This window comes from Ambystoma mexicanum, chromosome 5p (genome assembly GCF_040938575.1).
Source record: "Ambystoma mexicanum isolate Mex_15411 chromosome 5p, UKY_AmexF1_1, whole genome shotgun sequence".
Lineage (NCBI taxonomy): Eukaryota > Metazoa > Chordata > Amphibia > Caudata > Ambystomatidae > Ambystoma > Ambystoma mexicanum.
Genome location: NC_090930.1, coordinates 1,050,590,725 through 1,050,606,856, shown reverse-complemented (window position 1 = coordinate 1,050,606,856; position 16,132 = coordinate 1,050,590,725). Strand labels below are relative to the sequence as shown.

Here is a 16,132-nt window from a genome sequence, read left to right as displayed (position 1 = left end):
CTTACATGCACACATGCTCTAGCTCCTCCTTCTCTTTGTTCCCTGCTATGTTTATATAAACCATCTTGCAATCTACATTCTGCAACACTTTTCTTCTTGACTGTCCCCGTCCCCCATGCGCCGCCTAACGATTTACATAATTTTATCTAAAACTAAAGCCTAAACTCTGGGATCCTCTTCCACTTAACATCCACTAGTGTTCTTCTCTCTCTCAATTTAAGAAATTCTTAAAATCTCATTGCATTCATTCTGCATTTCCGAACTCTGTCATGTAATTTTCACTAGTTGTGGTTTTTTTTGTACTGTTCTTACTATTTATGTAAAGCGCTTTGGATAAAAGTGCTATATAAGCATCGAATAAATAAATAGATGCTCAGAATGTCCTAAAGGAAAGGAAATATCACTTTAAACATGACTTTTCAGAAATATGTTCCAAAACAATTGTTTTTTGGCTTTAAATTTCGTTTGTTTTTCTGTCTTCTGGAAAATCCCCGGTTCTATTAAACTAAACATTGCTGCTAGAAGTCTCTGACTGTCTCGACCAGCGTTCCCCCCAAGCGAGCAAACAATGTCAAGATCTGGGTGAATTTTGAAAACTGGAGATGTTATAATTGAACTTCAGACTACTTCCTTCTCCCAACATTAGGTTTACCAGTCTGTAGGCTGAGAGGTGCTGTTTCTGGGTTCTAAAGCACAGTTAAAGAGAGGAGAGGTTATAAGAAGCACTCTTTTATACTGTTTTTGACCTTTGATTATTTTCTGCACCATCCAAGTGCCTAGGTGAATCCTCTTATTCTGTTGTCCTCTGCTAACCAAATTAATCTTTCTTTCAGCCAAATCTGTATCCCACAGTGGGGCTTCAGACACCAGGTGAAGTGGTAGATGCTAACTTTGGGCAACATCCATTTGTATTTGATATTGAAGACTATATGAGAGAATGGAGAACCAAAATCCAGGCACAGATCGACAGATTTCCTTTGGGAGATCGAGAAGGCGAGTGGCAGACAATGATACAAAAGTGAGTTTTATTTCATGCATATGTTTATACTGGAAGTTTGGCTTTTTAAATAAGCTTCACAAATCGACATAAATGCCAAACCTTTGCTAACTTAATTTGTCCCCTTTTGAAATGTTTAAGAAAACATTTGTCAGTAAGTGTGTAGAGATGCACTATTTCATTATTTTGCTCTTTGCTGATGGCTTTCAATATGCCAGATTCCTTGGTGATCCAGATCCCCCTAATAAAAACCTTGACACACTGCGACAGTTCAAATCAAGGTTTGACACCTAAGATAATATATCTATATCGGGAATGACCCAAGTCAACATAAGAAATTTCAAACTCTACCTGGGGTTTGTCTAGCTCCAGGCCTCGACGAATAGAATCCTGATGGATTTTCAGGATATCCCTCATTAATATTCATAAAAATAAATTTCTCGTGAATATTGAGTATCCTGAAAATCCGACAGTTTTCCCACCCTCGAGGCCTGGAGTTGGACAACCCTGCTCTACCTGAACCGGAAGTTAGATATTTGTCTCAACCTATGATGGCACACAAATATGGTGAGGTTTAAAGATCTGGGAGATTACTGTTCTGGTTTATCAAACGCCATCCCAGAACGCCCATTGTGGACTCCAAAATGCACACACGCACACTCTTACAATGACATCATTAATAAGCTATTTGCAGACTATTACAAGAAGCTATATTCTTAATTCTTCTTACATAAGTGTTGATTCAGAACTCTGGGAGAATTAACTAGATGATATACCATTTGCACATAAAATTGCAAATGTGCTCCTGATTGATGCCACTGATGCCTGCCTAAGATTCAATAGAGATAATGCAAACTTTTTGTTTTTATTAAACATACCTTTCACATGTTCAACATTAAAAAAAATACAACCAACCAAAAGGTGCCCGGGGGCATACGGGCACCAGGAACTTCGAGTCCCGAACACAGATGGTAAAGACAGAGACAGTCAGCCCTATGAGTATCTATTGGACCGGGGAAGCATCTTACCTAAATAAGTGAGTTTTAAGTTTTTTCTTAAAAATGTCGAGACTGGCAATTTCTAAGGTCCAAGGTCCGAGCATTCCGACCTTTTGGTGCAGCTACCCAAAAAGCACATCTATTGACAAAGTCTAAATTGGCACTGGGGGCTTCCAATCATTTGAGGTCATTAGATCTCAAATTCCTGGTTATTCTCTTTTTATTCAAATGATCTGCCCCATAGGCAAGGAATTGTCCAACTAAACATTTGAAAGTGATTGTGAGCAGGCGAATTTCAATTCTTGCTTCTATTTCCATATCCATGATCCTAGACCGAACTTATTCTCCTGAAAGTCTCTACCAAGAAACCACGTAATGCTATTATAAGCGATACATTATCGCCCCACATTAAATGAGTCCAGAAAGTCAGCCCCAAGTAGTTGAGATCTGTGCAGACTTCAGAACTAAAATGTTTAATTCTTGTTGCTTTTAATTGAATACAATCTAAAACTAAATGCTTCAACGTTTCTTTGATGGAAATAACATTGCATAACATGCAATGTGACCTGGACCCTAACTCTGAATAATAATGCAAGCTTTCTTCGCATAGTTTGAGAATGTCCATTAGTTGCTTCCTTGTTGGATGCAGTCTGATCAGAGGCAATGGCCATTGCTGATATTTCAGAACCTAAAACACTGAAGCTATGTTTATTGGGCAGGTTGTAATCTGTTAGCAAATAGATGAGACAATTTGTGGAGATGGTGGGTTTGGTAGGAAAGTTATTAGTAGCTAAGATATGGTGAAGGGTCCCACTCCCACGGTACAGGAGTGGCATAAAGAGTTGGTATATGTAAAACACTGGTGATGTTATGGAGAGGCAGAATAGCCCTCATGTAAAACCAAATAATTTTTGGCCCGTTAATGCATTTACCTAATGAAATTAGTCTGGGGGTGGCTACAGAATGGAATTACTTCACACACCTGGGTTGTGCCAAGTGATTATTGCAGAATTATTTATTTTCAATTTTGGCAGTTACTCTCCTGGAACCCACACATCACTCTGGATATGCTATTTTGTTCATATGCATATTTCCGCAATGTACTAATGCACTGATCTAATTTAATTGCTGTGCTGTAACTAATGTGATGATGATGAAGTTCAAATAACTGTTGCGATATGCTGATGAACCACAAATCAAGTGTGTCTGAGAATCCAGTTTTTTCTGCCAGGCAATTGTTTGGAAAGTACTCCATGTCCTTGTTGAAGTCACAACACAGCAGTTCAGCCACATTGCTTCAATCACCTATTTCAATTGCCTGTGCTATTTCTACATGTGCATGATTAGAGTTGTCTACCAGTTAGTTCTCATCACTTCAGCTTCTGGCTTGCTGTAAATATTTTGTCATATATGTTCCCGTTCTCTTCCTTTACCTCTAACCTTCTGTATTCGGCTGTGCTTTTCCCCCTTCAGGTGCTCGACATAATCCCAAAGGCTTTGGCTCCACTGAATTCAGATAACCATTTTAAACCGAAAGCGCAGTCACATATATACTTAAAGACTGAGTAGCATATCGTTCTCAAGATGCTGCCATGCATTTGTTTAATCATTTCATAATGTGTAGCCTTTTTTACCACCTCCTTTGAGGGTCCTTCAGATTTCTTCCAGCAGAGAGGGATCTCACATGACTGATGCCTGGTTTACCTTGCGTCATTTCAAGTTGTGTACTCCTACGTCGTGTGTCCTCAGTTCTGCACCGTCTGGGCTGTTTCAGCTGTGTACTTGCTTCTTCGCTGTTGCTGTGTTTGTGATGGCCAGCTCTTTGTGGGTAGTTGAGGGAGGTGCGTGGGTATCGTCCAACCTTATGGACAGATTTTTTCTTGCCGAGCCATCTCCAGGGACTGTGCTTGCAGACTCTACTTCAAGAACCTGCACTTAGCCAAAAGTAAATCTTGACACCCCAGAACTGACCTCTGCACCCATGATTCCTGTACTTCCTCAACCTCTTCTAACAGCCTGGTCCACATCCTTGCAGTCTTCCACCCTGTTGCTGGATCAGATCTTCTATGCCTAGGGGCTGGCTCTGTGGTACTTCCTTCTGGGCCTTTTGCCATGATTTTCTCTGCGACTTGGCTGTAATGCAATAATCTTCCCCTCAAGGGCCTCTGGTCATAGAGCCTGGTCCTGGATCTTCTCAAATTGGGTCTTCCAACATTGCCAGCCTGAAGGTTGCCTCTTCTGCAACACCCCCTGCACTCTGATAACTCATACATACCTTTGCCCGGGTTGCTGCCTACCAAGTTATCCCATTCGTACCTATGGATAAACTTTATAAAACTGTATATACTGTAAAAAGTGCACTTGTAATTTTATATTTAATCTTTATTGGAATTTTGGATAACAAACTGGAACATCCCCTAACCCCCAGACCCCCCCACCCCCCACCCCAATTTCGCGGCAGTACATGGTTCAAATAACAGTGTTTGATGAATTAAGCAATACCTAAGATTCAACGTTTCTGAGGACACTTGGACAGGTATAGTCACTTTGAAAAAAATCCAGCACCATGTCCCAGCCATTGGTACATTTGGATTGTTCTCCCTGTATGGAGTATGTAATCCATTCGAGTGCCACAAAATTCCAAACCTTAACAAACCATTCGGTAATGTGTGTTGAATTCTTTGAGCTCCAGTTTTGAGCAATCTCCAAAGGTGCCACTAGCTGCAAGATGACAAAGGATTTGCACTTTTGATTGAAGCCGCTTCTCAGATCTTCTTCGACAAAAACCATTCTACATGATCTAATCGTTCTGGGCCCTTGCAGGGCATACATTTGCATCATATGGTTATTTACTTCTTCCCAATTGTCATGATGCCTACTCCTGGGAAGCCAGTTCAGGGCCAGCGTCCCCGAAAGCAGACATCATGTCCCCAGGGAGGGACCCAGCAACCCCTTATAGGGGCTCTTTGGACATTGTCCTGGCGCCTTTGGCGCCAGGCTCATAAAAGGCATCAGTCCTGGCACCATAGGCGCCAGGCTCATTATGGGAGTGCTTGGATGGACTTACCTGATGCAGACCATGCTGCCGGATCCAGACCTCCTTGAGGTCTGAAAGGGACTATTTTACCTATGGGACTATTTTACCACTCGGGCGTGGCTGAGGAAGAATACTTACCTGGAACTACTTTGGGGACTATTTAAACCACGCCCAGACAGCAGCTCACGCTTCGCGTTGTTCTGCATCTAGCAGCTGGACGCTCACCGTGTCTGCTCCTGCATCCTGGCTCCAGCCACGCCCGCCTGCAACCTGGAACACCCGAAAAGGAAGGAAAGGAGAGAAAGGTGAATAATTGAACTTTACCTACCTCCATCCGGAGTCCGGAACCATCACTCCGACGATCCTGAGAAAAGACATTATTTTTAGAAGCGCATCGCATCGCTCGCTGCAGCGCCGCGTTCCACTCACTTTCACGAGGCGCCCTTGGGCTCTTCAGCCACCATTGGCACCATCCGTCGCCTTTCAGCGCCTAAGGAGAAAAAGAGACAAAACAAAGGTGAGCGAAGGAACAGATTGAGGAAGGCCTGATTCTTCCACCTTAAGACTTACCTGATTTTTGTTGGGACAATGTTTCCACACCTCGGGTCGGCGCCGCTTCTTTTGGCACTGCCGTACCCCGGCCCCTAAGGGGAAAAAGAGACAAAACAAAGGTGAGCGAAGGAACAGATCGAGGAAGGCCTGATTCTTCCACCTTAAGACTTACCTGATTATTGTTGGGACAATCTTTCCTCACCTTGGGTCGGCGCCGCTTCTTTGGCACTTCCGTACCCCGGCCCCTAAGGGGAAAAGACACACGCATTAGTGGGTGAAAGCAAGGGAACCATCCATCAAAAAGACTCACCAGAGTTACTTTCGGCGAATCCATTCCTCTACGCGGATTCTTCATCCTACATCTGAAATAGAGAAAAGGACAACGGACAATTAAGGCTTCAACTTTTGCAATTGAATACTTACGGCCTCATATCGGAAAAGTCAAGTGGAGTTGAATACTCACCAAACCCGAGATCCAGTGAAGTAACTGGAAATCAACGCGCCCCTGCATCAGAAGCAGGATGGAGAGCTCGTCCTTTCAGACTCTAAGGTGAGACTCTACGGGGAATCGCGGAGGGGGTTCGAGGAGTGTGAGAGGGGGAAGGGGGGGAATCCGACACATTATCCAGCAGACAGTTGATCCCCTTTTCCATCTACAGAAGGATTCTTCTACGGGCCAGACAGGCGAGGTTTGGGGGTCCGGTCCAGTCCGTCTTCCGAGTCCTGCGCATCACCTTAGAAGAGGTCATAGCAGTCCAGAACAGATCGGCGCCTCCGTGGGAATCAGGTGAGCGTTACACCAATATTTTCTTTACACTGGACAGCCCCACCAAATATGCACCCAATCCCCAATCGCTCCACATTCATGCCAAAACCTTTCGAATGGATTGTGTCCTCCCATGTATTCCTCATCTTGTGATAATTCATTTCGCCAGCTTCGCTGCATCGGAAAAATAAATTCGGCAGAGGGCCCTGTGCTCGAGGTCGTGGCGTCGAATGTCCCTCGACGGGCTCCATACCGTGTCGACGTCACCGATGGTATATATGGCTCGAGCCGCGCCCGTTGGCTTCAGTTCCGTTTTTCCGATTGCTTCGCTCTCGTGAACGGCACGCTTCGAGATTTTCTGTCAAGAAAATGTCTTCTTCATCGACCGCTTCGACTCCCAAGACTGCGTTTAAGAAGTGTAGTGACTGTGGATCGAAGATGTCCACCACCGATCCTCACCCTATCTGTTTGTGGTGTCTGGGCTCAGACCATCCACCAGCGACTGTGGCTCCTGTCAGTCTATGACAGAGAAGGCCCTCCGTGAGAGGAAAAGTAAGTTAGCGCTGGGGCGGGAGGCGTCGAAGGGCTCTTCGAAAGCCTTATCTAAAAACATAAAAAAACGTCCAACCCTAAAGAATCGGAACGCCATAAAAAGCACTCGAAGAGATCCCGATCTCGTAGCAGTCGAGACGATCATCTTCGTCTTCCTCTAAAAAGTTCTAAAGGAGACCTAGATCTCCGTTGTCATCATCCGATTCGTCGACAGAATTGGTTCGATGTCCGACTAGATCGGATTCCCCTTCAAAGTGGGAGAGCTTTAGGAAAAGAATGTTGCAGGTCTTTGAGAATGCTGCCTTGACCCCCTCAAAGAAACCTCAGAAAAGCCAGACCCTGGCTGCTCCTTTGGACGACAGGGAAGTCGGGAACTACAATGGTTAAGCCTAGTAGTACCCATAGATCTCGAGTCGACAAGTCTTCGAGAGATCCTCGAGGATCGAGTGCCTCTCCGATCCCTCATAAGAAACAAAAATTGTCGAAGTCGGGTGCAACTTCGACACCATTGGCGCCGACTGCTCTGACGAAGCCTAGTTTATCTTCAACGCCTTTGTCAAAGGCTTTGTCGAGAGTGTCGAAGGGTCCTTCGACTCCCTCGAAGCTGATTCCTTAAACAAATGATGAGGAAGAAGAGAGAAGGTTTACACCTTTACCAAGAGAGGAGGCGTAGGGTTACTACCACAGAGAGGCAATGCAGCTCTTGATTCTGGGCAATACAAGAAGGAATCTCTATCGGCAGTTCACCTATCCCGAGTGCAGAACACGGCGGCAGACGCTCTGAGCAGGCAGAGCACAGTCTCCCACGAGTGGGAGTTAGCTCAGGAAGTCCTTCTAGAGATCTTCGCCCTTTGGGGAGCCCCTCAAGTGGATCTGTTCGCAACCTCAGTAAACCGGAGGTGGGATCAGTATTGCTCAAGGGAATTTCCTCCGAGAGGAGCTCTAGGAGAAGCATTCGTAGTGGATTGGGATTTTCCCCTGCTGTACGCGTTTCCTCCAGTCCCCGTGATTCCTCAAGTAATCAGGAGGTTGAGAAAGTTCAGGAAAACCATGATCCTAATTGCCCCGGATTGGGCCAGGAGGACGTGGTACCTGGACCTTCTGGACATGTCCATATGCCCTCCAATACGTCTTCCACAAAGAGAGGATCTTCTCTCGCAAGAGGAAGGTCATGTTCTCCTTCCAGAGGTCAACGCACTCAACCTTCATGCATGGTTTCTGAGAGGTTGAGATACAAGGATTGTGATCTTCCGGATGACGTAATGGAGATTTTGCTTTTTGCCAGGAGGCCAGCAACAAAATCTTTGTACCGGTGTCGTTGGAATAAATTAAGTAACTGGTGCAAGGATAGAGATGTGGATCCTTTTCAATGTGGCACACCAATGGTACTTTATTTCCTGTTACATCTAGCCAATCTGGGGCTCCAGATCGGAACAATCAAAGGATACCTTGCTGCGCTGTCCATTTTTAAGCGCTCCTCGGAAGAGGTTTCTTACTTTGAAATACCATTAATAATACAGTTCTTAAAAGGACTTACAAATGTATATCCACCAATACCATTTCATGTTCCAACCTGGGATTTGAATATAGTTCTTAAATTCCTAACATGTGTACCATTTGAGCCTCTGCACTCATGTCTATTGAGGCTTTTAACGCTAAACACTGTCCTTCTTGTGGCATTAACATCAGCCCGCAGGGTTGGTGAACTACAGGCTCTCTCATGTAAACCTCCATACACCACTTTTTATAAAGACAAAGTGATTCTAAAAGTAAAACCATCTTTCTTACCGAAAGTAGTTTCCGACTTCCATTTGTCACAGAAAATTGTTTTACCAACATTCTATCCACCTCCTCATTTGGGAAAAGAAGAGGAGAGGTTACATAGGCTGGACCCCAAGAGGGCTCTCAGTTTTTACATTGCAAGAATGTCAAAATTACGTCAAGACTACCAACTTTTTGTGGGATACACAGGTCGTAAATTGGGGTTAGCGGTGACAAAACAAACCATATCCCACTTGATTAATATAGCTATATTGGAATGCTACAGATTAGCAGGAAAAGACCCACCGGATGGGTTACATGCTCACTCCACAAGGGGAATGGGTACTTCTGCGGCTTTGAAGAGGGGAGTCCCTGCAAAAGATATTTGCTCAGCTGCAACATGGGCATCAATGCATACCTTCATCAAACATTACTGCTTAGATGCCTCATCCTCAAATGAGGGACTTTTTGCCAGAGCAGTACTTCACTCTGTACATGAAAACAAAAACTAGCACTCCCACCTCCAAATTGGTCACTGCTATGGGAATATATCACAAGATGAGGAATACGTGGGAGGACACAATCCATTCGAAGAACAAGTAACTTACCAACTGTAACGTTCTTTCGACTGGATGTTCCTCCCACGTATTCCTCATCGACCCTCCCAGCCTACCCCGCAGTATAGTTTACATTCTCTTACAATTTTCTCTCACGATGGGCTTATCAGTCACAGCATACGCCTAGATGTTCCACGAGTATTTCCTCGAAAAACAGAACTGAAGCCAACGGGCGCGGCTCGAGCCATTTATACCATCGGTGACGTCGACGCGGTACAGAGCCTGTCGAGGGACATTCAACGCCACGACCTCGAGCACAGCGCCCTCCGCCGAAAATGTTTTTCTGATGCAGCGAAGCTGGCGAAACTAATTATCACAAGATGAGGAATACGTGGGAGGAACATCCAGTCGAAAGAACGTTACAGTTGGTAAGTAACTTGTTCATCTGAGACAGTTTCCTTTTATGTAAGTGGACTGGTGTATAATGCCATTGAGTCAATACCTTACACCAGAATTTCCTAACTTGGATAGACCTGGTATATTTGGGCATGTCCTTCCATAAGGCATCCCACTCAGCTTCCGAGAGCGGCTGCCATAGGGACAGAGGCCAACATCATTTGTATTTCAAAGGAGTTGTGGGGGTGATGTTAACCATGGTATTGTATAAGTTGGAGATGAGGTGCTGTGTTACCTGGATTGGAGGTTACACATTTTTCAAATGGGGTTAGATCTCCAATTGCAGCTTTCTTGTAAGGGGGAGCCAGTAACCAATGCCTGACCTGAAAGTACTGGAATTGAGCAGATTGGTGGAGCCTCATTTCTGACTTGCATTGTATGAAGGATTTAGGCTCTTCACCCTGAAACAGTCTCGTAGTCTAATACAGCCTGCCCGTTTCCATTCTACAAATGCGTGGGGTTCAAGGCCTGGGGTGAATTGTGGATTATTAAATGAAGGTGTAAGAGGTGAAGGGAAGGTCGAGAGGTGGTATTTGTTAACCGCTATGTCCCACACTTCCTCAACCTGTTTCATGATCACACTTTTATGAAGGCTGGGGGCAGATATTGTTTTGGCAGCCACAACATGCCTCTGAGCTGCGACCCACCTAGTGCCCTCTCCATCTGGACCCATCTTTTCCAAGATTTTTCCTCCCACCAGTCTTTCATGACCCGGATTTGTGTACATGAAGCCCCCTCATACCTCCCTAGCCGTAGGGATCATTAACGTGCTCAAGGTTAGCTGTGAGGATGAAGTGATCGCCCCGTTCAGTTTTTGAACGAGCGAAAGGGGGGGTGGTAGTGCCTGAAGCCCTAGGCAAAGTGACAATTTTTACATAGTTGATTCTGCACAACCATGAAACTGAGAGCCGTCCCCATTTCGACAATTGGCCTGTGACTTCTTCCAGCAACAGATAGTTGGCCCTTCTAATGTAGGTGTTACGATTGCACCAAGTAACTTAATCTCTGCCTGCGTCCCCACCCAAATTGTGTATTTGAACATAAACGCTGTAGTTCCTCTGCAGGGAGGGATAGTTTTAGAATTTCAGATTTAGTGATGTTTATTTCTAACCCTGCGACAGACCCAAACTTTGCCAGTTCTTCCGCCGTTTGCAAAGGGAGGAAAGGATTTCAGGCTAGGAGCAGCATATCACCTGCGTAAGCCGTTATTTTATGTGAGACGCCACTGAAGTCTATTCCATGGATGGTGTCCATCTGTCTAATCTTGGCAACAAGTGGTTCTAGATGCAGAGCATATAGGAGCGGAGAGAGTGGGCACCCCTGCATCTAACGATAGGAGAACCGCTGGTATCCGTTACTTTTCCACTTTTTCCAAAATATTGCACATTCTGATATTCTCATGGGTGTGACGTTTAATAAAACCAGATTGGTCCCGGTGTATTAATGAAGAGAGAAGGTCTTCGATCCTGTTGGCGGCTAATATCTTAGTATACATCTTTGCGTCCAAATTTATTAAAGCTATTGTGCGTTATGACCCGCAACTACACAGATCTTTGCCTGGCTTGGGAAGTAACACAATTTTTGCTTCATCCATAGTGGAGGAGATAAAACCCAAGTGTACAAAAGAATTATATAGGAAGGTTAGTCTAGGCACCAATATATTCTGGCAATTTTTATAAAACTGGGCTGGTGATTTGTTTAATGGAAGATTACGTATAACCATGAAAACCTCTTACTGGGTAATATCTCCTTCAAGCAGCTCCCTATCTGCGAGCGATAACTGGGGAAGGCTAACTGCATCGAAGTATGCTTTTTGGGATAATGGGTCCGGAAAGTCCGACTGATAAAAGTCCGAATAGAATGTGTGGAATTGTGCAATAATGTGAGAGCCTCGTTAACCATCTCTCCTGAGGGGAGTTGGATCGATTGCATAGTCTGAGCTGTCATTTGTTTCCTGAGTTGTCTAGCTAAAAGACGATCTGTTTTATTGGCTTTTATGTAGTATTTTTGTTTAAGATACAGCAGGATTTTCTCTGCTTTTTTATTCTGAAATAGATTTAACCTTCCTGCACCCTTCTAAGGGCTTTTTGTGCAGATGGCCCCGTATTGTTTCCAAATTCTTCATTGCACGTCGTAGGTCTTCCTCTAATGCTATTTCGAAAGCCCCTTTCTGTTTAAATCCAATGACCCATTGAGCTATCAAAACCCCCTGTAAAGTAGCTTTGAAGGCGTCCCATGTCACGTTCACCCGGTAGCTGGATTGAGTTAAAAAATACTCCCCCCGATCTTCCCTTTGATCTTGTCTCTAACTACTTGATCCCCAAGTAAATCAAGTGGAAATCTCCAGGCCCATAAACTTTGTTTCCCTTGTGGAATATCCAGGTCTATGCAGATCGGAGCAGGGTCTGACAACACTATAGTATGGCATATGATTTGCTTGACATAGCCTAAATGTGGGATTGAGGCCCAGGCATATTCTATCTGTGAGAATAAGCAATAGACGTGTGTAAAAGGTATATTCTTTTTCTGATCCTCTAAGTGCAGGCCAGACATCTACCAGCGACATAAGAGTGAATTTCTGTTTTAAGGTGTTAGAAGGGGGGATTTGGCAGAATGCGTGACCGTACTCCGATCTCAAGTAGGATCCAAGGCCATATTAAAATCTCCCAGGAGAATTATTTTGCCTTTCCTAAAAGCTTACAAGATTGCAAGGGTCATTTTTAGAAAGCCCTCCTGGACCACATTGGGGGCGTGGGACCCAATTCCACAATTGTGAAAACATAGCAGCCTTCTTTGCAGGTCTTAGTGCGGAGCACTTTGATTCGATCCCCAGCTCTAAATGCTAGACGACTACCCGGCACCTTCCCCTCAGCATTTGCGTGTAAAATTGTTGGGTAGTGTTCTAAGCAGAGTTTGTGCCTATCTAAGCTGCGATGCAAGTCTCCTGAAGCGCCACCAAATCCAGTTGGTAGCGTGCTAGAAAGCCCTCCAATTTTCTCCATTTTATCATGGTATTTAGGCCCTGTCATGATCTCTGCTTCCAAAAGATCAGGACTTGCCCGACTCCCTTGGAAGCAGACCCATAACCCCGGTTCCGAGTGCCAGCCAGTCCCAATTGGGACCTTTTGGACCCTGTCCTGGCGCCAGTGGCACCAGGCTCATAAAGATGCCCAGTCCCAGCGCTGGAAGCGTCGGGCTCATAATGCTTGGGTGGACTTACCTGCAGCAGACCATGCTGCTTACTTACCTGCCAGTTGAACCCCTGATCCTCTTCTGTTTGGGACTACTTTTCCTGTTGGGTGGGGCAGGAGCCACTCCCTAGGTTCAGAACACTGGAACTCTTCTGGAAAGCAGGAACTCTTTTCTTACCTAGGCGTGGCTGTGGAAGGAGACACCTAAGCACTACAGGAGGCTATTTAAACCACACCCGATGGATTAATCTTGCTTTGTGTTATTCTGCATTCTCTGCAGCAGAACGCTCATCGTGTCTTCTGCTCCTGATCCTGGGCCCAAGGGAACAAAGGCTTACCATCCTGGAATCCAGTCTTCAGCAGCACCTGTAAAGACAAAGAAAGAACAGGTTAGCACTACGGTCTTCAGTGGCAGCGCATCTCTTACCTGTCCATCGGCTGTCACCAACGCCTCGCGCTGCATTCCGGCATCTGAAAGACAAAGGCTTACCTACTCTTCGCATGCTCCGGAGGTCTTCGCACTGCATTCCGGCATCTGAAAGACAAAAGCTTACCAGCTCTTCGCACGCTCCGGAGGCCTTCGGCGCTGCATCCCGCATCTGAAAGACAAAAGAAGATGCGTTTAAAGACATTGGGCAACTTTATTACTCACGTGCCATTACTCCTTCCCACACCGAATCCAGTGGGTATTCCAGCACCCTTCAGCTTCTCTAAAGCTCCGAACTTGTACCTGCAAGATAAAAGGGACAGTTAGTGCGCATCGTGAAGCAGGCTACAAGCGCTTACTTACGTGCTTCCAGGCGCTTCTATTCCTCACGCGGGTTCGATCCTCAACTCTCATCAGCCCGCCATCCGCCATCGCCGGAACCCTGCAAAACAAGAGATATCATTACAAAAGACTTTTAAGACATTTGAAGTGCCCAGAACTTACCGTTCGTGCAGTTAACGACGGACAGCAGTCCTCTGAGGTCAAGAAGCCTGCACCCTTATCCAGTGAAGAAACTGGTTACGGCACCCTGCCCCGAGGCAGATGGAGAGCTCGGCGTTCACTTACCTAAGGTGAGGGTGTTAACCTTTGGGGTTCTACAGGAGAAGAGAAAGGGAAGAGGAGAGAGGCACCCAATAACCCCAGTTTATTAATCCCATATTTTCTATCTGCAGACATCTTACTCTTCGAGTCAGACATACAGTGCACAGAGGTCCAGCCCAAAGAGCCAACCGTGTGTTACACATCACCTTTGAAGATACGGCATTCACCCAGTCAAGACCGGCGCCTCTGCGGGTATCAGGTGAGCGTTACAGAACACAAAGCCTACCGCAAAACTCCCACCCAGGCGCTATGGAAACCTCGGATACCGACCAGCTAGCCCAGTTACTTGGGGAACCCATGCAAATAGGGGGCCTGAAAGGACCACTAACACAAAAGGAGCGGGAAAGGAGAAAACAGCTGCAATTATGCCTCTATTGCGGAAACTCGGGGCACTTTCTTCGAGACTGTCCGGTGAAACCAGCCAAGAAGGCAGTAGGAGCTGCAGTTACCCGGGTCACAAACTCTGAGCAGGGAAACGACCTCGCCCGACAAGAATAGAGGTCCTCTTGCCGAGCGTTAAAACCAGTTCAGTGACCTCGCATTTCGTGATACCTATGGTCCTCATTAGCCCTGAACATCCGGATCGATTACATGCGATTGAAGCTTACGTCGACAGCGGTGCCATCGGCAATTATGTGGATCATGAAATGGTTTTGAGGATGAATCTGACTCTTTGTCCAAAGGCTGTAAAGGACGTCATTACTACGGTGGATGGTACGGAGATAGCCTCCGGACCAGTAACGCATACCACCCAAGAAGTGACGCTAGTAAGTCAAGATGGACACCATGAGAAGATCGTGTTCGATGTGATCAAGGCCCCTCAGTTCCAGATTATTCTAGGAATTCCTTGGTTAGAGAAGCACAATCCTCAGATCGATTGGCGAGCAGGAACGGTTCAGTTTCCAGAATGTGTCTCTACTTGTCACCCTCGACCTGGTGTTGCACTGGCAGCAATTTCCTCGGAGGCTCCCCAGTTACCTCCTGAATACCTAGAATTCCAAGATGTTTTCCGGAAGGATCAGGCTAACTCTCTACCTCCTCATAGGTCTTATGACTGCCAGATAGACCTGATACCTGGATCTACTCCTCCTTGTAGTAGAATTTATGCCCTCACCGAGCCTGAGAATCTTCACCTCCGACAATACCTGGATCAATACCTAGCGAATGGGTTTATTCGTCCTTCCAAGTCCCCTGCTTCCTCAGCTTTGTTCTTCGTTCCAAAAAAAGAAGGGGACCTTAGAACTTGTATAGATTATCGCGCCCTGAACCAGATCACCGTTAAGAATAGATATCCGTTAACCTTTGATCCCTGAACTCCTGGACCAAGTCAGAAAAGCATGCATATATACAAAGCTGGATCTTAGAGGAGCCTACCACTTGGTACGAGTAAAAGAGGGCGATGAATGGAAGACGGCCTTCCGCACCAAGTATGGGCTATTTGAATATCAGGTCATGCCCTTCGGACTTTGCAATGCCCCGGCCGCCTTTCAATATTTTATGAACGATGTCCTCAGAGAGCTCATAGATGTGTGTGTTGTTGTTTACATTGACGACATCCTCGTTTATTCTTCATCGGAAACTGAACATCGGAAACACGTGAAAATGGTCCTCGAGAGATTGCGTCAACACAAACTTTTCGCTAAGTTGGAAAAATGTGTTTTCAACGTGACTGAAGTTGAATTCTTGGGATTCATATTATCACCTAGCGGAGTGCGTATGGATTCAAAGAAGGTCGATGCAATTCTCAAATGGCCATCGCCATCCTCCGTAAAAGGTGTTCAAAGCATGTTAGGCTTCGCTAACTTTTACCGCAGGTTCATCCCCGAATTCTCTCGAATAGTCCAGCCCATCAACGCCTTGTTAAAGAAAAACAAACGTTTTGAATGGTCTACCGAGGCGGAACAAGCTTTCCAGAATTTGAAGACTAGATTTATCTCTGCACCGATCTTAAAACATCCTCGCCCAGAACTCCCCTACATCGTTGAAACTGATGCTTCGAGCCTTGCCATGGGGGCAGTTCTATCACAAAAGGACCCAGTAACCAATCAGTTGCATCCCGTGGCATTTTGGTCCCGCAAATTCTCGCCTCCTGAAATCAATTACACTATTACTGATAAGGAACTTCTAGCTATCAAGTCCGCCTTTAAGGCTTGGCGGCATTATCTTCTGGGGGCC

The 16,132-nt window shown here is 45.6% G+C and overlaps 1 protein-coding gene across 2 annotated transcripts in view; it reads left to right on the top strand.

Annotated features, from left to right (window-relative positions):
- RANBP9 (RAN binding protein 9) overlaps positions 1-16,132 on the top strand; it is a 1,122,649-nt gene that overhangs the window by 522,813 nt on the left and 583,704 nt on the right. For both annotated transcript variants that reach the window (XM_069613547.1, XM_069613548.1), the window contains one exon: positions 834-1,018. In XM_069613547.1, coding sequence (XP_069469648.1) covers positions 834-1,018 — 185 coding nt within the window. The remainder of the gene's footprint in view (positions 1-833; positions 1,019-16,132) is intronic.